At 52.9% G+C, this 23912-nt stretch overlaps 2 protein-coding genes across 7 annotated transcripts in view; one reads left to right on the top strand and one right to left on the bottom strand.

The window, feature by feature from the left end:
• The first annotated feature begins 340 nt into the window (after positions 1-340).
• Positions 341-15193, top strand: HTR6 (5-hydroxytryptamine receptor 6). The gene is made up of 3 exons (XM_003934929.3): positions 341-1923; positions 12514-12672; positions 12860-15193. Exons 1-3 carry the CDS (start codon positions 1210-1212, stop codon positions 13307-13309), a joined length of 1323 nt encoding a protein of 440 aa, XP_003934978.1. The 5' UTR covers positions 341-1209; the 3' UTR covers positions 13310-15193.
• Positions 15194-16499: 1306 nt separating this feature from the next.
• TMCO4 (transmembrane and coiled-coil domains 4) overlaps positions 16500-23912 on the bottom strand; it is a 116030-nt gene continuing 108617 nt past the window's right edge. For 5 of the 6 annotated variants that reach the window (XM_074380173.1, XM_074380172.1, XM_039474432.2 and 2 more), the window contains one exon: positions 16500-17719. In XM_074380173.1, the coding sequence (XP_074236274.1) occupies positions 17315-17719 (405 nt within the window). In that variant the 3' untranslated portion in view covers positions 16500-17314. Of the gene's footprint in view, positions 17720-18256; positions 23267-23912 lie in introns of those variants that run through there. The other variant, XM_074380175.1, reaches the window with a different exon arrangement.

A 23912-nucleotide genomic window follows, 5' to 3' on the forward strand; every position in this document is an offset into this window, starting at 1 on the left:
TTGTCCAATATTGTCCAACTCCTGGCTCCCCTGAATGCCCGGTGACCCCGCTGTGAGTGGACAGGCACGCATCAGTGAGCAAGCAGTCCATGGATAAAGGCAGGTCACAACCCCCTGTTCCGAGTTCTGTCTGCGCCGCCGCCCCGTTTGGGCTGGGAGGGGCATCCGGGGGTATGGGGGCTGCCACAGCCGGGTAGGCAACCTCGCGCAGTTGGAGCGCTCGGATCTTCGGCCCACAGGCCCGGGGTACCGGGAACCCGCCCGCCTGCAGGGCCCGGGCTCGGCTCTCCCCGCCCACCGCGAGGCGGGGCGCACGTTCCGCGGCGCGGGGACCGCGCGCTCCAGGCTGCACCCTGCCGCTCTTCCACGCGTGAGGGCCCCTCGCGGCGTCTCCCGGGCTCGGGAGCCCCTGGCCCGCCTCCCGCCCGGCCAGCGGCCGCCTCTTCCTTTTGCAGCACCGCGGCGCTTGCCGCAGTCGCAGGCGGCGAAGCAGCCCGATCGCCCCAGGTACCAGTGAGGGCGGGAGGCGGAGGCGACCCTGCGGCCGGGTGGGGAGGGGGGCGCCGCGCGGCTGCTGCCCTCCTCTGCCCGCGAGGCCTGGCGGCCCCAGCGAACCCGCGTGCTGCACTGGCCGTGTGCGCCAGATCCCGGTGCGCCAGATCCTGAGACCTGCCTTTCCCCGGGGGTCTTTGCTCCCGCCCCTAGGCCGCCACCCTGCGTACCCGCCCTGGCGCCCAAACGCCCACCAACCGCGGGGAGCCTGCTCCTGCCCGAGAGCGCTCATTCAACCCCAGCTCTCACCTCCCAAGCTCTGCCCCTGGCCGGACTCCCCTCCCCTATCTTGCCGCCAGCCCCCTTCAGGAGGCTCTGCTCCCACCCCACGGCGCCCAGGCTTCCTCCTGCCTCTTCCTTTAGGGGCCTCGGCTCATCGGGTGCCCCTCCCCAAACTTCCAACTAGTTTGCTCCAGGTGTCCCTGCCCTACCCCCGAGGGCGCCCCAATAGTCACTCTGCGCCCTGCTGTGGTCGCTGCCCGCTGACCTAGCGGGACCCAGCGCCTCCGCCCACGTCCCCAGACCCACCTCCCCCGGGGGGCGTGGTGAGTCGTGGTCTGTTCTCACTGACAGTGCCTGTCCCGTCTGTGCTTCGCCGCGCCCCGCGCCTGCCTTCCCGCCACCCGATCACGCCCTCGCCCTCGACCCCCGGTCCCCATGGTCCCAGAGCCGGGCCCCACCGCCAACAGCACCCCGGCCTGGGACGCAGGGCTGCCGTCTGCCCCGGGGGGTAGCGGCTGGGTGGCGGCCGCGCTGTGCGTGGTCATCGCGCTGACGGCGGCGGCCAACTCGCTGCTGATCGCGCTCATCTGCACTCAGCCCGCGCTGCGCAACACGTCCAACTTCTTCCTGGTGTCGCTCTTCACGTCCGACCTGATGGTGGGGCTGGTGGTGATGCCGCCCGCCATGCTGAACGCGCTGTACGGGCGCTGGGTGCTGGCGCGCGGCCTCTGCTTGCTCTGGACCGCCTTCGACGTGATGTGCTGCAGCGCCTCCATCCTCAACCTCTGCCTCATCAGCCTGGACCGCTACCTGCTCATCCTCTCGCCGCTGCGCTACAAGCTGCGCATGACGCCCCCGCGCGCCCTGGCGCTCGTCCTGGGCGCCTGGAGCCTCGCCGCGCTCGCCTCCTTCTTGCCCCTGCTGCTGGGCTGGCATGAGCTGGGACACGCGCGGCCACCCGTCCCGGGCCAGTGCCGTCTGCTGGCCAGCCTGCCCTTCGTCCTCGTGGCGTCGGGCCTCACCTTCTTCCTGCCCTCGGGTGCCATATGCTTCACCTACTGCAGGATCTTGCTGGCTGCCCGCAAGCAGGCCGTGCAGGTGGCCTCCCTCACCACCGGCATGGCCAGCCAGGCCTCGGAGACGCTGCAGGTACGCGGGATGCGCAGGGAGACCCGGGCTGTGGGATGGAGAGGGATGAGCAGTCCAGCAGTCCCTGGGGATCCCCTGGGCACCTCCACTTAGCACACATTTGCTCATGGTCCTGCGTGGCTGTTGTGAGCGCCCACCTTTCTTCTGAACTCCATACTCAGTGCCTGACCCACCTACCACAGGATAGCTCCCTCAGGATGAGGGGCAGGCTTCTCCGAGGTACCGTGTACAACCGGAAATTTATGATGGCCCAACTCTCCATCTTTGCCTGGTAGCATCGTCGCGCTGGGTTCTTTTGTTGTTGTTGTTGTTGTTGTTATTGTTGTTTTTTAAGAGACAGGGTCTTGCTCTGTCACCCTGACTGGAGGGCTGGAATGCAGTGGCGTGATCATAGCTCACTGCAGCCTAGATACGATCACAGCTCATTTCAGCCTGGAGAGCTGGAATCATAGCTCACTGAACTCTAGGCTCAAGTGATCCTCCTGTCTCGGCCTCCCAAAGTTCTGGGGTTACAGGAGTCCCTGGGTTCTTAAAAAGGAGCATTTCACAAGCTTCAGGCATTCAAGAACTGCCTGGGATATCTACCTTACTGCCTCTCCCACCACCACCTCCACATGCACTTAGCACTTCATTTATTTATTTATTAGACACAGGGCCTCACTAGTTGCCCAGGCTGGTCTTGAGTTACTGGGCTCAAGCAATTCTCCTGCTTCAGCCTCCCGGGTAGTTGGGAATTGCCAGTTGCCCCTCTGCCTGGCTTTCTTAGCATTTTCTTTAAATCATCTCTTTAATCTTTTTACTTCCATTAATTTGTTTAGAAAGAAAACTTCGTATCTCTTCTAGAAATGGAAGATCTGTATCCCTTGCTATAAATAGAAGGCGATCACAAACACTACTTCAGTGAAGTTGAAGAAGCCCCGCCCCTGTCCCGGAAGTGCAGCTTGGTGAGGTTGAGGTGTTGAGCCTAGGGCTTGCTTTCTCTTTGTAGCATGCTAGAAGGTATTACAAACATGGCAGCATCAACGTGGGACTTACTCTTGATGCACCTAGAAGAGCTGGAAGAGAGCTGTAAAGGGCCGACGTGCTCACTCTGTGATTCATTCATTTTATGGCGTGTCCCTTTACCATCTAAAATAGTCTCCATTCCCACACTTCAGGAAGTTCTGCTCTCGTGACTAAGGATGTGAGAAGTTGGCTGGTCTGGGTGAAGCTGGGGCGGAAGAGATCAGGATTCCTGGTTCCAGCAGTGCCAGTACCACACAGATTTTCTTTCCATGAATCTCACTGGCTGGTACTAGGATAGAATCTGTGTCTGTGGCCTTGGAACCTGGGCAGGAGTCTCCCAGGTGCTGACAGCCGCAGCCCCACGATCTGTGAACACTCACTCTACACCAGGCACTGCAATAAGCTTATTAACCCCCAAACACCCAATGAGGCAAGTCCTACCATCACCCCTGTTAGACAGGTGAGGAATCTAAGGCTCGGAGAGAGTGGGGGTTACTTGCCCAAGATTGCACAGCTGGTAAGTGAGGTTCAAACCTGGATCTGGCTGGGGCCATCGTTCTGTGCTGGTGTGCTGCCTGTGGGCAGTGATGCTCTGGAAATCTGTGTTCAGAGACCCCACACCTTGCCCCCTTTCTTCTCTGTGCCTTCTGGTCGCCTCCATTTGTTCCTCCTGATCCACCTCAGCGGTGGCATCCTTGGGCCTCAGTCCTTGAAGCATCTCATCCTTTTTCCACATTTGCTCCTTATCTTGTCTCATAACTGAGAATACCACCCACGCGCTGATGACTTCCTACCCGGGCTGCTTCCTTGACGCGTCCCCAGCAGAACTCCGGATTTTCCAGACCCCAGACCTAGTTGCCCCATAGTCTTCCTCATATCACGTAATGGCAAGCCCATTCTTCCGGTTGCTCAGGCCAGTGGTGTTGGAGGCAGCCTGTGTACCTCTCTGCTTCTCACCGGCCCTGGCCACTCCTCATCGCTCCGCTGCCACTCCCCTGGACTGAGCCCCTTCATCTGCTGCCTGGGTTATTGCAGCCGGTGCTAGTTACTCCTAGAGATGATTTAAAGAAAATACTAAGAAAGCCAGGCATGGGGGTGAGCGCCTACAATTCCAGCTACTAGGGAGCTCGAGGAGTTAGTTGCTCCTGACTTCCTTTTTTTGGTTTGTTTTTGAGACAGAGTCTTACTCTGTCACCTAGGCTGGAGTGAAGTGGCATGATCTTGGCTCACTGCAACCTCGGCCTCTTGGATTCAAGTGATTCTCATGCCTCAGCCTCCTAAGTAGCTGGAATTACAGGCACGTGCCACCATGCCTGGCTAATTTTTGTATGTTTAACAGAGATGGGATTTTGCCATGTTGGCCAGGCTGGTCTCGAACTCCTGACCTCAAGTGATTTGCCCGCCTCTGCCTCCCAAAGTGCTGGGATTCCAGGTGTGAGCCACCGTGCGGGATCCTAACTGACTTCCCGATTCCATTCTTGCTCTTTCAACCTTCCACCGTGGCCCCAACGATCGCTTTGTAATGCAGTTCCTGCCGAGTCATTCCTCTGCTCTGGTGGCCCTGTGTCTCATGTCACCTGGCCCTCTGCCCTACCTGGCCTCCTCTCCTTCTGTAATCCCCCGTTTCCTCTCTTTCAGCCACACTAGCTTCCTTACTGTTCCTTGAACGCACCAAGCACATTCTGCCTCACTTGTGGTTCCTTCTGCCTGGGGTGCCCTTTCTTCGGTCTCCCTCCGATTCTCCCCCAATTTCCATCATGTCCTTCCAGTCTCTGTTCAATTGCCTCCCCTAATCCCTCTCTCAAGAGTAGCACCTGCCACCCTCCTGAGGTCCTCTGCGGTCCTCTTTCCCTAAGATTTCTCTCGGCAGCACCTCCTACCCCGTGACGTGTTCTGTGCCAACCATTTTATTTACTGTTTGCTTATTTCCCTCTTCTAGAATGTAAACTCTGTGAGGGTGGGAACTTGTCTTTCTGTTTTCTTTTCTTTTCTTTTTTTTTTTTTTTTGGCGGGAGGGAGTCTCACTCTGTCACCCAGGCTACAGTGCAGGGGCGTGATCTCAGCTCACCATAACCTCTGCCTCCCAGGTTCAAGCAATTCTCCTGCCTCAGCCTCCCAAACAGCTGGGACTACAGGTGCATGCCACCACGTCGGGCTAATTATTTGTTTTTTAGTAGAGACGGGGTTTCACTGTGTTGCTCAGGCTGATCTTGAACTCCTGAGCTCAGGCAATCCACCTGCGTTGGCCTCCTGAAGTGCTAGGATTACAGGCGTGAGCCACTGCGCCTGGCCTGTTTTCCACTGTGGTCCCAGGACTTAGGGGCACTTGGCACATCGTAGGTGCTCAGTACGTATTTATGGAAGGAATGGAGTGAACACAGTGCTTCAGGGAGCCTGGGGCTCCACACCTGTTCAGCTGGTTGCCTGTTTTCTCATGCCTTTCAGAGTCAGTTCTTGAGTGTGACAGTCCTGAGCTTTTTATCCTGTGAATTCATTTGCTTGGTGACATGTGTTGACACCTGCTTTGTGCAGCAGCTGTTCTAGGCTGTGGATGTGGTGGTGAATGAAACCGACAGCACCTGCCCTCTTGAAATCTGTTCTAGTTGTGGGGACAAACACTAATCATCAAACCCTATCACGATGAGGATTACAAGCTTATAAGAGGGGTGCCTCACCCGGCACATGTTCAGTTTATTTTTCACTTCGTTTGTTTGAAGATGAAAGCAAAGCACTCCCACGGAGCCCTGAAGTGAAAGGCTGGAGGAGTCTTCATGGGCCGTTTAGGCCAGCGCCTTACCTCTAAGGCAGATGACCCAGGGGCCTCTCAAGCCAGAAATGTGTCTGTTCTAATCCCCCCACTTTCTGGAAAGCACATTCTTTTGGTTTGAACGTGACATGTACAAACCCTGCCTCTGTTCCTGCTTTCAAAACCGCTCGGCTCCTAAGCAAGCCTCTTGCAGGCCCGTTTTCCTGATTGCTTGGAGAACGGCCTGCATTTTGGGGATTTGCTTCTGGGATGCTGCCCTCTTGGGTCACTGCCCCTTCCTCCCTACCAGAGCTGGCCTGGAGGTGGAGGCCCCTCAATGTTTGAAGCTAAAGGAAGTGATGAGAATGAATCAGATGGGTGCCTTGGACCTCTTCCCTTTTCCTTGCCCAGCCCCACTTAGCCTTGGCTTCCCACTCCAGTCCAGCCTCCAGCTTCCCTGCAAAGGGAAGGGAGCTGGGCATAGGTCCCGAGGCCCTAGTTCCTCTGGGGTCGCAACGTGAGAGCTGGTCAGCCTTGAGCATTTCATCTCGCCACATGTCTATTTATGGAAACAGGCTTTTAAAAGGCCACTGATTGGCTTAGGGGTTTCTACCAGGTCTTCCCAGTACCTCAGGGCTGGGAGGAAGGGGTCCTGCTTAGCCCTGGGGCTGGGAATGCAGGCTGGGGATGGAGGAAGGGCTGTGGGGCGGAGTGAGATGCTGCCAGGGCAGGGGAGCGTGCATGTTGGGAGCGGGCTGGAAGATGGGTCCTGGATATGGGTGGCACTCAGCCACCCTTGGGAGAGTCTGGAGGGTCCAAGGTGTTAGAGACAGTTTCAGAGATGCAGCGTGGGCCATCAGCTTGAGGGAGAGCAGCAGGAGAGGCCCAGCCTCTTTCTCTTCCTGGCAGGATTTCTGGGTCTCTGTGGCCCATAACCTCAAACCATCTCTGCACCTCACCTTCCTCCCTACTCCCACCCACCCTTCTCTCCTTCAGTTCCCATGGCTTCCTTCTGTGCACCCCGTCTTCCCCTCCCCCTCTCTGCTCCCATCAATTTCTCCTGCTTTTCCTCCTCCCCCTCCTTTTTCACCCTCCCTCACCCAACTAAGCATCATTCCGTCTTAATGATCCATCTTCCCTTCCATCTCTGCCTTTCCTCCTCAGAGGAGGAGGCTGTGATCACAGAAATATCTGTGAGGGGGAGGAGGAGGCCGAGTCAGGAAGAGGCTGGCAGAGTGACATTGCTCGGCATGGCAGGCTTGGCTGCTGCTCAGAGCCAGGCAGCCTGGTGCAGCCAGAGCTGGAGCAGGAGCTTGTGGGTCTGGCTGGTCAGGGTTCAAGCCCTGCCTCTTTTCCCTCACAGTTAGATGACACTGGGTAAGGCATTTTACCTCCTTATGCTCCACGGGTCATGACATCTATCACACAAGGCTGTCTGAAGAGTCAATTAGATAATATACACAAAATACCAGGGACATAGTAAGTGCTCAACAAATTTCAGCTAGGCAGTGACTCACACCTGTAATTCCAACACTTTGGGAGGCCAAGGCAGGAGGATCATTTGAAGTCAGGAGTTTGAGACCAGCCTGGGAAACAGTGAGATCCCATCTCTAAAAAATATATATAAAAAATTAGCCCGGCCCAGTGGCATATACCTGCAGTTAAAACTACTCAAGGAGGCTGAGGTGAGAGGATTGCTTGAGCCCAGGAGTTTGAGGCTGCAGTGAGGTATGGTCAAGCTACTGCATTTCAGCCCAGGTAACAGAGCAAGACCCTATCTTTAAAACAACAACAACAGTTAGTTGTTTGTGCCTCTGTTTTCCTGTTGTTGGCAAAATACATGCTTCTGGGGAGCTCACCCCTTTGACCCTTTCTAGAGAAGAAAAATCACTGCTGTCAGCGGCACCATCACCATCATTATCAAACAGCTGAGCCAGAGAATAATGATAAACAGCAACAATGATAGCTAACACGTCTATGGTGCTTCCTATGCGCCAGGACTGTTCTAACTTTCCGTATATTATTTTATTTAATCCTTAGTATAATCCCATGAGGCAGATGCTGTTATAATGCCATTTTACAGGAGAGAAAGTTGAGGCATAGACAGGTGAAGTAACTCAGCTAGTTTGTAACAGAGCCAGGGTGTGAAACCAGGCAGTCAGCCTCCAGAGTGTCTTGTAACTCTCCCACTATGATCAGATGATGGTAAAAAAATGAATTGCCTAAAGGAATATATAAATGCACTTTAAAAATTCAATCACATAGATGAAGGAAAATACCCCCAAATTCTAGCCAATCACCTTTCACTTCCAGAGACATGCATCAATTTAGGATATATCCTTCTAGGTCTTTTTTGGTTTTCCTGTTAGGACAGGGTGTCACTCTGTCACCCAGGCTGGAGTGCAGTGGTACAACCACGGCTCACTGCAGCCTTGACCTCTTCTGACTCAGTTGATTCTCCCATCTCAGCCTCCTGAACAGCTGGGACTACAGGCGTGCACCACCATGCCTGGCTAATTTTTGTAGCTTTGTAGAGATGGGGTTTCACCACGTTGCCTAGGCTGGTCTTGAACTCCTGGACTCAAGCAATCCACCTGCCTTAGCCTCCCAAAGTGCTAGGACTATAGGTGTGAGCCTCTGCACCTGGCCCTTCTGGGCCCTCTTTTTCTGTGGGCTTATGTATTTATACAGGTCCCTAAAAAGCCTTAGTGCTTTCTGTTGCATATTGCTTTTCAAACAAGTGGAATCATTCTGTATCTATTACTGTGCAACCTGCTATTATAATTTAATAATCATGGAGATCTTTTCATTTGACCGATTCTTTCTTTTAAAACATCAGTGTAGTATTCTGTGGTGGGAAGTCACTGTGGTTTATTTAAAACACTCTCTTTTTGTTTTTCGCCAACACGCCTGGCTAATTTTTGTATTTTTAGTAGAGATAGAGTTTCACCATGTTGGCCAGGCTGGTCTCGAACTACTGACTTCAAGTGATCTACCCACCTTGGCCTCTCAAAGTGCTGGGGTTACAGGGGTGAGCCACTGTGCCCAGCCTAAACCCCTCTTCGTTTGATGGACATTTAGGCTGTTTTCAATTTTTTTCCCCTCATGAGTAGTGCTGTGGGACACATTCTTGGATCAAGAGAGGAGACATGAACGTAGGTGTTGGCTGGAAGCTGTCTGTGGGATTGCTGGCTGGAAGGGCACTGTATTGTCCTTCAGCTGCCCTCTGACACTGACACAGAAGGGAGATGCAAACGACGACCTGGCCCCGTGGGGCTGGGAGGGGTTACAGGGGAGAGAGAATCGGAAGGGCGACGCCAGCATCAGCCAGATCACTGGGTGTGGACCGGCGGTTGCCATTGGCTTCTGCTCCATGAGGGCCTCTTGGTGACAGCGGTGGGGTTTCTCTAACCCCACCCTGACTGGGCCCATGGATGCCATCTCCAAATGTGGAAGCAGCATGGTGAAGTGGGCAGAGTGGAGTTCCTGGGGCCAGAAATGACGGAATCCCCAACTCAGTTCTTATCTGCTGTGTGACTTCTGGAAAGTCATTTTGCCTCTCCGAGCCTCGGTTGTCTCACTGGCAAGATGAGGACGACAATGCCTACCTCTCATAAAGATGGAATGAGCTAATGAATATCAAATGCTGATGTGTAATAAGTGCTAGAGAAATGGGGATGATAACATTGATTTGGGGCCACTCGGGTTTTGGTTGGGAGCCTTGTACTGGCACAGTGTGACCTTGGGAAGGGTAGTGTGTCCTCTACCCATTCTGAGCCTCGGTTTCCTTCTCCCTTTTCTCTTGCCTGTGTTCTTGAGTCAACTCTCTGGAAAGCAGGAGAAAGAAAAACCCAGAGCTGTTTCCAGGGAGACTAGAGAGTTAATCTCAGTTCATCTTCACCCCCTTCTCTGGAGCTCCTTCCCCCAGTGACTGACCTGAGCTATCCCCCCAGTGCCTCAGTTTCCCCATGTCCTAGAGCTCTGATAAGATCAGGGCTGCCTCCTGTCCCCTGCTCTCCCCAGGTCACTAGGGTCAGAGCGACGCCTGGATGAGACAGTGTCTCCTCCCTCTCCATGATGTCTATTCCCACTGATGGCAGCAACTTGAAGGTGTGGCAGGTCTTAGGAGATTCTTTTGGGGAAGCGGGAGCCTCTTCCTCCAGGTTGACGATGGTGTAGTCACAAAAGCCATATAAAGTTCGCTCTGGAGGAGAGAAAACTAGAAGAGGAGAGAGAAGAGTAAAATCTTCTTTTAATGCCTCGCTAACTTGGAATAACTTTGAGGAAGACTTGTGTATGACGGGGTGGAGGCAGAGGACAGCATCCTCTAGTCTTAGCATCTGAGCTGCAGCGTGGTGAGTCAGAACATTTGTCTTGGCATCTGTGCTGCTTTGGGGAGGCCAGAGCTGCTGGCAGAAGGACAGGGCCCCCAACTGTGCTCAAAATCACCCCAACCTCACAACACATATCACTGAACCAGTATCATGGCTACCAGGTATTTAACGCCTACTCAACCTCAGACACTGTGCATGCATTTATTATCCATAGCCTCACAGCAACGCCGTAAGCTGAGTATCATTTCTCCCATTTTACAGATGTGGAAACAGAGGCTCTCTCAAGATCACAGAGCGAGTAAGTGGTAGAGGCATGATTTGAAGCCAGATCACCTGTCTTAAAAGCCCAGCTTTTGCCTCTGTACAACGCTGTCTCACCAAGACAGAAGGGAGAAATCAAGGCCTTTGTTATAAATTTGTATCACCATATTTCATGTGAATAAACACATGGAGGGGTGGGGGTTACAGTGTGCTTCATCTCCCAGCCCCAGCGACCTCCTTGCTATTTTAGAATTAGAATTCCATTTCCTATGAAGACAGCATGTAGTTGGGGTTTCAGCACCATGGACAAGACACCAACTCTGGAGGCCTGGGAAGAGGAGGGGCTGGAAGGAGAGGGCATGCACAGCAGAGTGAGGTGGGGTGCTGGCTTTGGTGCTCCCTGGAGTTGCCACATCTTGGCTTTGCTTCCTCCGCCTTCCCATCTGCAGAAGGTTGCCTGGGAATCTGGCTCCGCTCCTGCCTCCTTCCGACCTTCTCATCTCCCTACACCCAACCCACCTCTGGCCTCACTCAGCAGGGCTCTCATACAATTTAGGAACTGGGCAAATCCCAGTGCCGGGAAAATCCCTGGCTGTAAAAGCCCAGATGTGTTCCCAGACAGCACACATACCCTTTGCGTAGCTCATGATGAATTGTGCACACCGCTGCACATGGGTATTAAATAGTAAATAGAAGTGGACCTGATTTTGTGTAAATCTAAAATGAAAACCCACATTGATTACAAAAACACATGGTTTAGAGGAGGGCTTCACATCCCAGCCTTCACGGATTCCTAGGGATTTCATGGTGGAAACCTAGAGACTTCAAGGTCATTTCTGAACCTTCTGGAAGTGTGGAATGTTGTTTTCATGTCTGTGTGTGTGTATAAAAATTTATAAGCCTTTTATTTTCTGGGGAAAGTTGTTTTGTTTTGTTTTGTTTTTTAGATTTCGTTAGCATTTCAAAGGGCCCATGAAGTTTAAAAAGTTACGAGCACCACTGGGTGAAAGAATTATCCAGCTCAGAGAGCCCTTTCATTATTTGGGATTGTGGGGACCAGTTTGCAAAGTCAAATTCTAACCTCCCTGTGCCCATGTCTTTCTTTCAGTGGCTGCTGGGAAGTAGCTTCTATCTCCTCCTGCCTCCTACCCTCTCCTCTTCCTGTTCACTTTTGAGAGTGGAGTTGCCTGCCAGTTCGCAGTATCATTGAGTTGTAAAATGCCAAGGTCACCAGCATCCTTAGGAATCTATATTTAGTTGCAAACATTTGTTTTGTGCACACATTCTCAAAAAAGCCTTTCTATTTTGTGGGGCTCAAGAGTAATTGCCCATTGCTCCCAAATATGAAGAGCATCCACATATAAAGCAATTGCCAAGCTCTGGACAGTAACAGGTCGTCTTGTTCAACTGCAATTGATTTCTTTCTTTTTCCTTTTATTTTTTTCATGACGGAGTCTTACTCTGTTCCCCAGACTTGGAGTGCAGTGATTTCGGCTCACTGCAACCTCGACCTCCTGGGTTCAAGCAATTCTCCTGCCTCAGCCTCCTGAATAGCTGGGATTACAAATGCCTGCCACCACGCCTTGCTAATTTTTGTATTTTTAGTAGAGGCAAGGTTTTACTGTGTTGGCCAGGCTCGAACTCCTGACCTTAAGTGATCCGCCTGCCTTAGCCTCCCAAAGCGCGGAGATTACAGGCATGAGCCACTGCATCTGGCCATCTGCAATTGATTTCTATAGTGCCAAAGGCTTTGGAAGGTGTTGGGCTCATTGTAATGTGTGTGTTGGTCTGTGTCACGTATTGTCTTTGCAGGGATGGCTGTTCTTCTGAACCATCTGATTTGTGTTTCAGGTAGTGTTGTTCTGTCTCACTGTACTTCCTAGAGCTCCTTATGAAATTCTGGGTCAGAGTCAGGGAGTGTGAAACCAGGATCAGGGCTCAGTTTAGGTCCAAGGTTAAGGTTTGGTTTGAGAACTTGGTTATTATAGGGCCTATGATAGGTGTCAGGGTTCAGTGGGGGACCAAGATCAGGGCTTAGTTTATTGCTGATGTCAGGGCTTGGCCTGAAGTCAGGCTCAGAGCTCAGTTTAGGACTCTAGTTGGGGTTCAGTCAAGGAACAGGGCTCAGTTTAATCCTGGTACTAGGCTCAGTCTAGAATTAAGGTTGAAGCTCAGTTTGTGGCTAGGATCAGGGTCAGATGGGGGCTCTTTCTCAACTGACTCATGTGGACTTACTTTCCACAGGTGCCCAGGACCCCACGCCCAGGGGTGGAGTCGGCTGACAGCAGGCGCCTGGCCACCAAACACAGCAGGAAGGCCCTGAAGGCCAGCCTGACGCTGGGCATCCTGCTGGGCATGTTCTTTGTGACCTGGCTGCCCTTCTTTGTGGCCAACATAGTCCAGGTAATGTCACAGCAAGGGGCAGGTGAGTCCAGCCCTTGTAGAAGAGGCCCTGGGTCCCAGCCCGGCAAGAGGGCAGGAGAGGGCAGGCTGCTCTTGTGGTGCGTGCGTGTGTCTGCTCCATCCGTGCTGGGAAGGGAGGCCTGGGTCCCTGCCCTGGGACCAGGCATGACACATCCCATCCCCTCAGGCCGTGTGCGACTGCATCTCTCCAGGCCTCTTCGATGTCCTCACGTGGCTGGGTTACTGTAACAGCACCATGAACCCCATCATCTACCCTCTCTTCATGCGGGACTTCAAGCGGGCACTGGGCAGGTTCCTGCCGTGTCCACGCTGTCCCCGGGAGCGCCAGGCCAGCCTGGCCTCACCGTCACTGCGCACCTCTCACAGTGGCCCCCGGCCCGGCCTGAGCCTACAGCAGGTGCTGCCGCTGCCCCTGCCGCCTGACTCAGACTCAGACTCAGATGCAGGCTCAGGTGGCTCCTCAGGCCTGCAGCTCACAGCCCAGCTACTGCTTCCTGGTGAAGCCACCCGGGACGCCCTGCTGCCCACCAGGACCACTGCTGCCAACAACTTCTTCAACATCAACCCTGTGGAGCCCGAGCTGCGGCTGCATCCACTCGGCACCCCCACGAACTGACCCGGGCTTGGGACTGGCCAGTGGGGAGCTGGATTGAGCAGAACCCAGACTCCGAGGCCTTGGGCCAGCTCTTGGTTAAGACCAGGAGGCTGCAGGTTTCCTAGGAGCCTTCTGAGCTCCAGCAGGGGGTGCACCGAGCCAGCCCTTGGGGCCCACTCCAGGCCCCGCACATTCAGGGATCAGAGCTGACTCATACTGTGTTCTGAAAGATGATCCACTCTTGGGTGAAACGTGTGTGTGGAGGATGCGCTGGGGGACTCTGGATGTTAGGGAGAAGGACCTCTTGGTTCAGGGTAAGATGAAAACAATCATGCCCTTTGCCCATTCTGTCAGGCTGGATGGGAAGGAATGCCCCCACCTGCAGGCAGGGATTAGTGCTAGGCTGAACCCCTCGCTACTCACAGCATAGTCTATGGACAATCAGCATTGCCATCACCTTTTGGGAGTTTGTGAAAAATGCACATCTCTGCCCCTGCCCAGACCTGCTGAGTCAGAACTGCATGTTACTAGGATCCCAGATGAATCACGTGCCCATTACAGTTGGAGATGGTCTAGCTTAATCTTCAACCCTGAGAATGATTTGCTGGACAGTTTTTGAACCTGCCAGTCCCCACACCCTGGGATATATGTGGCAGCAGCTGCATCTGGGAGGTAGGCAGGCATCTATTTGGGCCTCTGCCACCTCTGCTCTGGGGCCTGACACAGGTTACTTCGCCTCTCCGAGTCTCAGTTATCCCATATGTAAGACAGAGTCATGATGTCTACCTTGCAGGGTTGTCTTGAGAATTAAGACAATGTGTGCCCAGCACCCAGTACATGGTCAGTTAAGTGGTACGTTCTGTTGTTATGACCCCTGGCTATCCAGGCCCCTGGCCTCTCTGGCTGTGGGTCGGGGTAGGGGGGCGCTGTTTGTTCCCATTTTTCTTTTTCCATTTTCCTCCCCCTCTTCAGCTCCGGCCCAGGCTCCCACAGCCTGACTCTGGTTTCCCAACTCCCTGTTTTGTCTGCTGGGTAGGGACCCCATCTCTCAGGGACCCTCCCAGCTCCCAAGCTGCTGCTTTACCTCTCCTGGGGGCAAAAGGGGCAGGTGGCAGTTTCTTTTGCAGCCTCAGGGACTGGTTTTCCTTGATCCTGGGGGGGGGGGGGTCCTTGGACCTAGAAGGGGACAACTGATGGGAATAAACCCAGCCCCTCGCCCCACCTCCCTTGGCCTTCCCTGGGGTCAGCGAGAGAAATGGGAGTGGTGGCTACTTGGGTCAGCAGAGCAGAGTCGAAGAAGAGCTGTCCCTGGTGTGGGGTGGGGGCCACAAGGCAGGCAGGTAGACTCTGGCACAGGGGCCTTGTTTTCTGGGGGCAGGGAGTTTGGGAACTCTTGATCTCCACAGTTTACCTGCCATAGGTTCCTTTTCAGCTCTGCCTCCCCAAGTTTTGCCAACACAAACTCCCAGGGGGTCCTCCATGGCTGGCCTGGCGCTCTCCATGGTGCTGATGAGACACAACTCTGGCCCTGGCCGCAGGCCACAGAGGGGCCACGGTGCTTGTGGGGCTTCCCCTGTTCCCCAGACCTGCCCAAGGGGACTCTCAATAAAGTCTAGCTGAAGGCCATGGCTGTTGTGTGGACTGGATTCAACTGGGGAGCCACTCGGGGCTTGAGAAGCAGCTGGTGTAGTGGGAGAAGGCCTGGGTGTGGGTGTCCTAGGCTCTGCTCCAGATTCTGCCCCTTCGATTTGGGACCCCAGCAAAATCTTTCCCCTTTCAGAGCCTCCATTTCCCATGTGTGACATGAGCAGTTTGGTTTAAAACTAACAAGATTGTATAAACATTTGTTTTTAAAATTTGTGTGTGTGTGTGTGTGTGTTTTTTTAAGACAGAGTTTCACTCTTGTTACCCAGGCTGGAGTGCAATGGCGCGATCTCGGCTCACCGCAGCCTCTGCCTCCTGGGTTCAGGCAATTCGCCTGCCTCAGCCTCCCGAGTAGATTACAGGCACGCACCACCATGCCCAGTTAATTTTTTTTTGTATTTTTAGTAGAGACGGGGTTTCACCATGTTGACCGGGTTGGTCTCGATCTCTTGACCTCGTGATCCACCTGCCTCGGCCTCCCAAAGTGCTGGGATTACAGGCTTGAGCCACCGCATCCAGCTAAATTTGTGTTTTAAGAGTCAGAGTTGACCAGGCACAGTGGCTCACACCTGTAATACTGGCACTTTGGGAGGCTGAGGAAGGTGGATCACCTGAGGTCAGAAGTTCAAGACCAGCCTAGTCAACATAGTGAAACCCCATCTCTACTAAAATTACAAAAAATTATCCAGGCATGGTGGCAGGTGTCTGTAATCCCAGCTACTTGGCAGGCTGAGGCAGGAGCATCGCTTGAACCCGGGAGGCAGTGGTTGCAGTGAGCTGAGACTGTGCCCTTGCACTCCAGCCTGGGTAACAAGAATCCATCTAAAAAAAAAACCAAAAAACTGCACTCCAGTCTGGGTGACGGAGCGAGATTCTGTTTCAAAAAAGGAAAGGAAAGGAAAGGAAAAGAAAAAAGGTGTGAAAAAAAAAAAAAGAGTCTGAGTCTCACTCTGTCACCCAGGCTGGAGCGCTGCAGCACAATCATAGCTCACTGCAGCTTTGAACTCCTGGGCTCAGGCAATCCTCCTGCCTCAGCCTCTTGAGTGTTGACTGTGGCTACTTTTTTTTATTTTAATTTTTTTTGTAGAGACCAGGTTTCACTATGTTGCCCAGGCTGATTTCCAATTCCCAGTCTCAAGCGATCCTCCCACTTTGGCCTCCCAAAGTGCTGGGATTACAGGCATAAGCCACAAATGTGTGTCGAATGAACAAATGAATCCACATACACCTGAGCAGTGATCTGGCTCCAGTGTTCCACGACTCTTAATTCCTGCTGCCCTTCTCCCACCTTCCCCAGAGTGTCCATACTTCCTCTGCCTGGACCTTGATTTCTCCATCTGCACAATAGGGGCGCATTATCTCTGGCCTTGTCATTCAGGGACCATGAGAGGAACAAAGAGGAAGGGTCTCATGGATGCAGGCCCAGTGGCTTGGGGCTTGGCTCCATCACTGACCAGCTGTACGGGCTTCAGCAGTTTACCTTATTTCTCTGAGCCTCAGTTTCCCCAAATATAAAACGAAGATAATAATAGTCTGACCTCATAACACGTAGCCACTTGGCATGTGGTACAAGCTCAAGAAGTGGTAGTTTATTATGATCATTTATTGCTGTTGTTATCCCCTCTGTTCCTGCTACAGGATATTCTTTCCCAGTAAACTTCATTCTTGTCCCCAAGCCTGGTTCACAGCTATCCTGAATGCAATTCCGCAAGCACTCACCATGCTTTGTCACAGAGCTACCATGGTGCATGTTGGGGGACCACACACATCGTGTCTGTGTGACTAATGTCCCTGGAGTTGTGCAGTGCGCAGCCTGCGTGGCTGTATGGGGCAGATCTGACTGGATCTCCTAAGAGCAGGAGTGAGCTGTCCACTTTTACCTGTGCCTGCTCTGTTGCTGCTAGTTGCTGGTGCCTGTCAGCTGGTGGGCAGCCCTGGAGTGTGGATAGAAGAGCCGGCATGCACCTGGTTTCACTTAGTCCAGGCGAGAGGTGGCGTGGGAGCCTTTGGCCCTAGAGAGCCCTCTGGACCTCCCGATGGACAGCCAGACTCTAAAGCTGGGACAAGTATAGAAAGCCCACAGTTGGTTTCCAGTCCTGGGACTCTTAACTTGGGCTTGGCTGACTCTGCAGGTCTCTGAGGAGGGGGTGACTGCTCCCTGCTGAGGCTCCTCTGGAGACAGGCAGCTTCCCCAGGGTGGGCATGTTCTCTCCTCCAAACTCCCCTTCCTTCCATTTCCTTTGCCTTTCAGTTCCAATTCCTTCAAATTAGGAAAGAGGCCCATGGAAACCCCGCACCTCCAGAGCTCCTGGGAGGAAGCTGAGCGTATGAGATAGCTGCATATGTAGATCAGGGAAGACAGCTCAGGTCTCCCGCTGGGGGTCAGTCCAGCCCCGGGCTGGGGCCCTGGGTCTTGCAGGCACAATTGGGGCAGCCCAGTGAGTTGGGGTCCATGTCATGGCTGCAGATGTTAGGGCTTTCAGGGCTGGCAGCAGCAGGAAGGGAGGTCCCTTCAGACTGGTCCAGCCCCGCCGGCACCTGGGCTTGGCTGGGGTCCATGGACATGGCCAATTTGAAGGCATCTCTGGATGTGGGACCCTGGGTTTGCCCAACCTCATGGGTGGTCTCGCCTGATGAAGGGGCGGCTGCTGACTGGTGAGGCTCCTCGGGGGGCAGGCAGCCTGGGGCCAGCGAGAGCCCCTTCTCTTCCCAGCCTGGCTTGGTATGGATGCCCACGGCCTTCAGGATGGCGTCCATCTGCTTGGCATAGTCCAGGTGGCCACTTACCTGCAGGAGACAGTGAGAGAGGGCCAATGATGGGTGTGTGGAGCCCAGTCCTCCCCAGGGACCCCAGCCAAACTTCTGGGTCTCAGCCTTGCAAATAAAGACAAAGGATGTTTCTCTAAAAAATCTGGATCCTCTGGGGGCAGGAAGGAATCTCCTGATAAGCAAAAAGGTGGGATAGAAGCTCTCATTCTTTACATGAAATTTTTTTTTTTTTTTGAGATAGGGCTTCACTCTGTTGCCCAGGCTGGAGTGCCAAGGAACGATCTCAGCTCACTGCCATTTATACCTCCAGGGTTCAAGTGATCCTCCTGCCTCAGCCTCCTGAGTAGCTGGGATTATAGGCATGTGCCACCATGCCACTAACTTTTTGTATCTTTAGTGGAAAAGGGGTTTTGCCATGTTGGCCAGACTGGTCTCGAACTCCTAGCCTCAAGTGACCCAGCGACCTCAGCCTCCCAAAGTGCTGGGATTACAGGTATGAGCCACCGTGACCGGCAGCTTTTTTTTTTTTTTTTTTTTTTTTTTAAGGATGGGCTTTTTGTCAAAATAGCATGAGAAAAAAAGAAAAAGAAAAAGAAAAACAAAAACAAAAAAAGAGAGAGAGAGAGAGAGAATTCTCTTTCTCTCATCCGGGCTGGAGTGTAGTAGTACAATCATAGCCCACTGTAGCCTTGACCTTCTGGGCTCTAATAATCCTCCCACCTCAGCCTCCAAAGTAGCTGGGACTACACGTGCATGCCACCATGCCTGGCTAAGTTTTAAATTTTCTGTAGTGATGGGGTCTCCTATGTTGCCCAGGTCTCGAACTCTTGGACTCAAGCAATCCTGCTACCTCAGCCTCCCAAAGGGATTACAGGCCTGAGCCACTGCGCCCAGCCCATACCTGCAGCGCTAGGCTACCCCAGAAGGGCTCTGCTGCTCACTAGTCGTGACACCTTGGTCAGGGTCCTCTACCCCTCTGGCTCTCAGTTGCCTCCACTGTAAAAAGCGGAACACCAGGGTAGCGTCACTAGAGGTTGGCTGTGAGGATTTTCCCTGGAAAAGTCCCCAAATTGGAAAGAAAGCTATGGCACAGACTACAAAGTACTGGCTACAACTCACTCTCCTGTTTCTCCTTTAGTCACAAGGATCCAAATTTATAGCTGGGCACACACCCCAGGCTTCCTTGCAGCTAGGAATAGCATTGTGAGTAGTTTTGGCCCATGAATTGAAGCAGTAGTGTTATGTGGTATTCCTTGGAATTCTCTTTAAGAGGAGAAATGCACTTCTTCCCTTGTATTCTCTTTCCTGCTGGCTGGAATTCAGACAAGATGGCCAGAGCTTGAGCAGCCATCTTGGGCCATGAGTCAGCCCACTAAGGAAGGCAGAACAAGCAGCAAGAGGGAAATTTGGTCCCTGAAGACTGTGGAGTGGCATGCCAGCCCTAAATGGCTTATTCTGGTTTCTTTTATGTGACAGAATCAACCCTTGTGTATTTAAGACAATTAGGCCAGGCACAGTGGCTCACCCTTATAATCCCAGCACTTTGGGAGGCCGAGGTGGCAGAATCACTTGAGCCCAGGAGTTTGAGACCAGCCTTGGCAGCATGGAGAAACCCTGTCTGTATAAAACATACCAAAATTAGCTGGGCATAGGGGCATGTGCCTGTAATCCCAGTGACTAGGTAGGCTGGGGTGGGAGGATTGCTTGAGCCTGGGAGGTGGAGGCTGCAGTGAGCCGCGGTTATGCCACTACACTATACTTTGGGTGACAGAGCAAGACCCAGAAAAAACAAAAACCCAAACAAAAAACATTAGCAGGGCCTCTGTTCTATGGGCCTGCATCTTAACTAAGACAAAGGCCAAGAACTCAGAAGTGGCCACCCCCTTTGTCAGTCATGTGTCCGTCCCACTTTTGTGCTGGGATGTGTTGGTGAGTGACAAGTAGGGGTGTGACTGAAATGCGTGATGCCTAGCTGTAATAATGGACAATGCCTGACACATAGTAGGTCCTTCATACATTGCACCAAATCAGCTTATTACACGTACTCCTTTGATAGGTGTCGGCTGCTAATTGTAGATGAAGAAATTGAGCCACAGAGAGGTAAAGCGACTTACCCAGGGTTATACGGCTGGAACACCTCAAGGATGACTGAAATCCAGGCCTGTTTCTAAAGCCTTTTCTCTTTAGAGAAAATCAGCTGGGGAAGGGATGTTAAAAATCATCCTCGTTTTACAGAGAACAGCAAAGTCCAGAGTGGTGGTTTGCTTTATGACACACAGCGCATGAGCAGCAAAGCCAGGTGCTGAGCTTGAGATGCTGCAGAAGCTGCTCGGATCTGCCCCTGAAAGGGAGCCTCGCGTTCTCCCAGGCCAGTCGAGGGGGCCTGCTTTGGTGCCAAAGACGCACACAAGACCAAACTTTCCTTTAAGGCTGAAGGGGAAGGCTTTCTTTTAAAAAAAGGATGGGAAAAACACCGGGAAGGCTTTTGTTGGGAATCTCAGAAAACAGCACAAAGACACTGCTGGTAATATCTGCATTTCCATTTGAATCACAAATCACACTGCGCTATTCAGATGATTTCTCAAAGACACAAAAAGACAATTCCCTGTACAGTTTTCTTATTTTCTCACCACTGGAATCTGCCTACCTCTCGCTCCTTCCCTCATAAATGCTTTTAAACAGATTCCAGTGAAAACACACACATGTATTCACACTTCTAAGTGACTTCCTGGTCCCTGGGTTCAGGGTGGCTGCCAAGGCAGAGCCAGAGCCCCTGGGTGGCAGGACGCATATTTAGTGGCCGCAGGGCCCGAGAAGGAACCTAAGTTTGGACTTTCTGAGAAACTGGGGTGCCAGCCTTGGCTCTGTCTCTTACTAGTAACGGGGCCAGTCCTCACAATCTCCAGAACCACAGCTTCCCCATCTGTAAAATGAGAGTCATGACCTTGAATGATTGCTGCAAGGAGTTCAAGGGCCTGGCACTTCAGGGGAGCTCAGGGAATGCTATCTTTTGATATTATGTTCCTATATGATCCAAAACACTATTTTTTTTAAATTTCTTTTTTTGAGACGGAGTCTCACTGTGTTGCCAGGCTGGAGTACAATGGCATGATCTTGCCTCACTGAAACCTCTGCCTCCCAGGTTCAAGCTATTTTCTTGCCTCAGCCTCCCAAGTAGCTAGGATTACAGATGTGCGCCACCACGCCTGGCTAATTTTTATATTTTTAGTAGAGACAGGGTTTCACCATGTTGGCCAGGCTGGTCTCGAACTCCCAACCTCAGGTGATCCACCCACCTCGGCCTCCCAAAGTGCTAGGATCACAGGCGTGAGCCACTGCACCTAGCTTTTTAAATTTTAAATGTAGAGATGGGGTCTTTATTGTCCAGGTTGATCTCAAACTCCTGGGCTTGAGAGATCCTCGTGCTTCAGCCTCCTACAGTGCTGAGACTACAGGCATGAGCCACCATGCCCTGCCCCAAACACCTGCACAGAGACATTATGCAATTTGAGTTAGTGATACCTACCTAAAGGAGTTGGCAGGAAGAAATAATACAAACCACGAAGCACAGTGCCTGGCACACAGCAGATTCTCTGTATATAAGAGTTCCCTTACCTTAGTTTCCTAGAAGTGAGGGATGGAGAGTAGGGAGTTAGCTAGGCTGATCCATTTGGGAGCCCCAGATGGCCGCTTAAGCTCCAGCCATCACGTCTGAATTCCATCCAGCAGAAACCTCAGACCCACAGGGATGAACGATAACTGCCTCTCTAAGGACAAACAAGAACTGCCTCCTTACACCTTTTTAATGTTGTAGAGGACTAGGGCCAGTGCTGGGTAGGAACAGGCCAGGAAGGAAGGGAGGTGTTTGTAGCCACTGGCTGCAGCTGATACCAGATGGAAATTCCACTGAGCGCTATCCTAGAACACACAGCTCTAGCCCTCCTTGACTACAAGTTGGTCCGAGTCTCAGGCAACCCTAGTCACCGAGCCACCCCTCTGCAAAGCCCCAGGGGAGCAGTTGCTAGGCAGAGGTCCAGTTTTACAGTTAGCTGGAGAGATGAGAGAAGAGGGGTGAGGTGGGTTGGGAAAGAGCTTCTTAGCACCAGAAAGTTCTGGCGTCACTGATACTGGGTGAAGATTCAGCCCCTGACTGTCTCCCAGGCTGTCTTGATTGAATCTGCCAGCTGCCTGGTTACACACTGGATGTGACGGGCGTGCAGAAGCCTTCCATGGCTTCCCGTGCTGGCAGGGGCCTCTGTGGATACCCTGTGATGGCACCTGTCATCATCACGTGCTCATGAGGTTGCGTTCTCTGACAAACTGTGAGTGCGGGGGAGCAGGGACCACTTCTCACTCACCTCTGTGCCCCACAGCCAGCCCCGTGCATCGTGGGAGCTCAGTGGTGACCAAATCCCCACAGGTACGGATCGGGCCCAGCCCTTCCTCTTTCTGCCTCACAAGACACCCCAACTTACCCAATCAGAAGCTGCTATCACCCACCTCTGCCTGCCCCGGTGACTCCTTCCAAGCCCATCAGGCCCCTTTGGGTGCTTTCACCTCTTGGACCTCAATTTCCTCATGTGTAAAATGGGGCTAATAAAGATACCTATACCATGTGGGCTGGCTGTGTGGCTTTGAGGAGATAATACACGTAACAGGCTTACTGGCGCAGGGTTAGAGGTCACTACCAGAAGCCTCAGAGCTGTGTGAATGGAGGCAGTACCCAGGGAGTGGTTAAGAGCCCAGGTTCAGCTGGCTTTCCCACTGAATACCATGCCATGATGCTGCCTGCAGCCTCAGTTTCCACATCTGTACAACAGGTTACTATAACTATGCAGGACCTCTTTGAGGATCAAATGACTGATCCCCATAAAGCATGTGAGCTGTTGGCTACTGTGGTTATTATCGAGTGCCGACTTCGTGCCAAGCCTTTTGCCAAGTTCTAGGCCACCTGGCATTTCCTTTGGGACATGAAGAGTCTTGCTGTGGGCCGGGTCTCTGCACCCCAGAGCCTCACGAGTTGGTCCCTGGAGTGGCAAATCCCCCACCCACTGTAACCCAGTTCCTACAAGGAGAAACTGAAGGGCAGGAGGGCAGCTTCATTCACCCCGGAGGGGGATGTTCACAAAGGGCCCTGCCGCGTGGTTGCCCCAGCGGGGACGGGTCCTGCAGGTCTCTGTTGGGAGCAGAGGGTGGCCAGCGCTTTCCCTAATGGCAGTAGTGAAACGTCCCTTGCCAGCAACTTCTCCAGCAAAGCGTTTTCAAGGAAAACAGGAGGCCGCACAAAGGCAGTGCTAATTACCTCTAATTACTCAGAAGAGGAAAACACTGCTTTTGGTGACGTGCGCCTAATGTGATAAAGAGCTATTACGAGGCAGGAGCTGGGAAGCTGCCACAAAACGGTCTGAGGAGGGAGTGCAGTCTCCAAAGCTGCTGGTCCCACAGGCAAATGAACTGGAGGTGGTGGCAGGGGCAGGCCAGGAGCGACCACGATCAAAGGAGGACCCACTGTGTGTCAAGCATCTTACATGCACTGCCCTGAAAGTTGGGCATTTCCACCATTTCCTAGATGAGGACACAGACACAGAGAGGTTAAGTAACTGGCCCAAGGTCACACAGCCAGTAAACCAGAGGCAGAGCCAGGATTCTAAGCCAGGCCTCTCTGGTGCCAAAGGCTGTGCTCTTCCGACCGTATTCCACTCCCAGTAGAAATCAGATCTTGCAAAGGCTTTGCAGCATTAAGAGCTACTTTCTTCTGCAGATGCCTTTTATCTCTGATTCTTCTGGCAAAGGGAGACTCCTGGGGTGCTGAGGTGCAAAGTCCCTGCTCCCCTTCACCCCACTCATGGTACAGGGACCTTGAATAGGACACAGAGCCCTGGACACAGGTCAGGAGGCATCAGTTCTGAGTCCTGTTGATACTGACAGGATGCAGCCAAATGCCTAGGCAGAGAGGGGCGGGGCACTGCTGAAACCCCACCTGCAAGCCAAAAAAACAGGCTGAAGGCTGAACTGCTGATCCCAGATGAAAACCGCAACCCAGAGTGAGAACTTCTGTTGCTGTTTGCCCACCCTATTCTGAGCACATAAAAGCCCCGAGCTCAGCACACTGGGGTGGTGGGGGCGTTCCTGCCTTTGGGTAGGGGAACCACCCCCACATCTCCTCTCCACAGAAAGCTGTTTCATCACTCAATAAAACTCCCGGCCTTGC

The sequence above is a fragment of the Saimiri boliviensis genome, chromosome 11, assembly GCF_048565385.1.
Source record: "Saimiri boliviensis isolate mSaiBol1 chromosome 11, mSaiBol1.pri, whole genome shotgun sequence".
Taxonomy (NCBI): Eukaryota; Metazoa; Chordata; class Mammalia; order Primates; family Cebidae; genus Saimiri; species Saimiri boliviensis.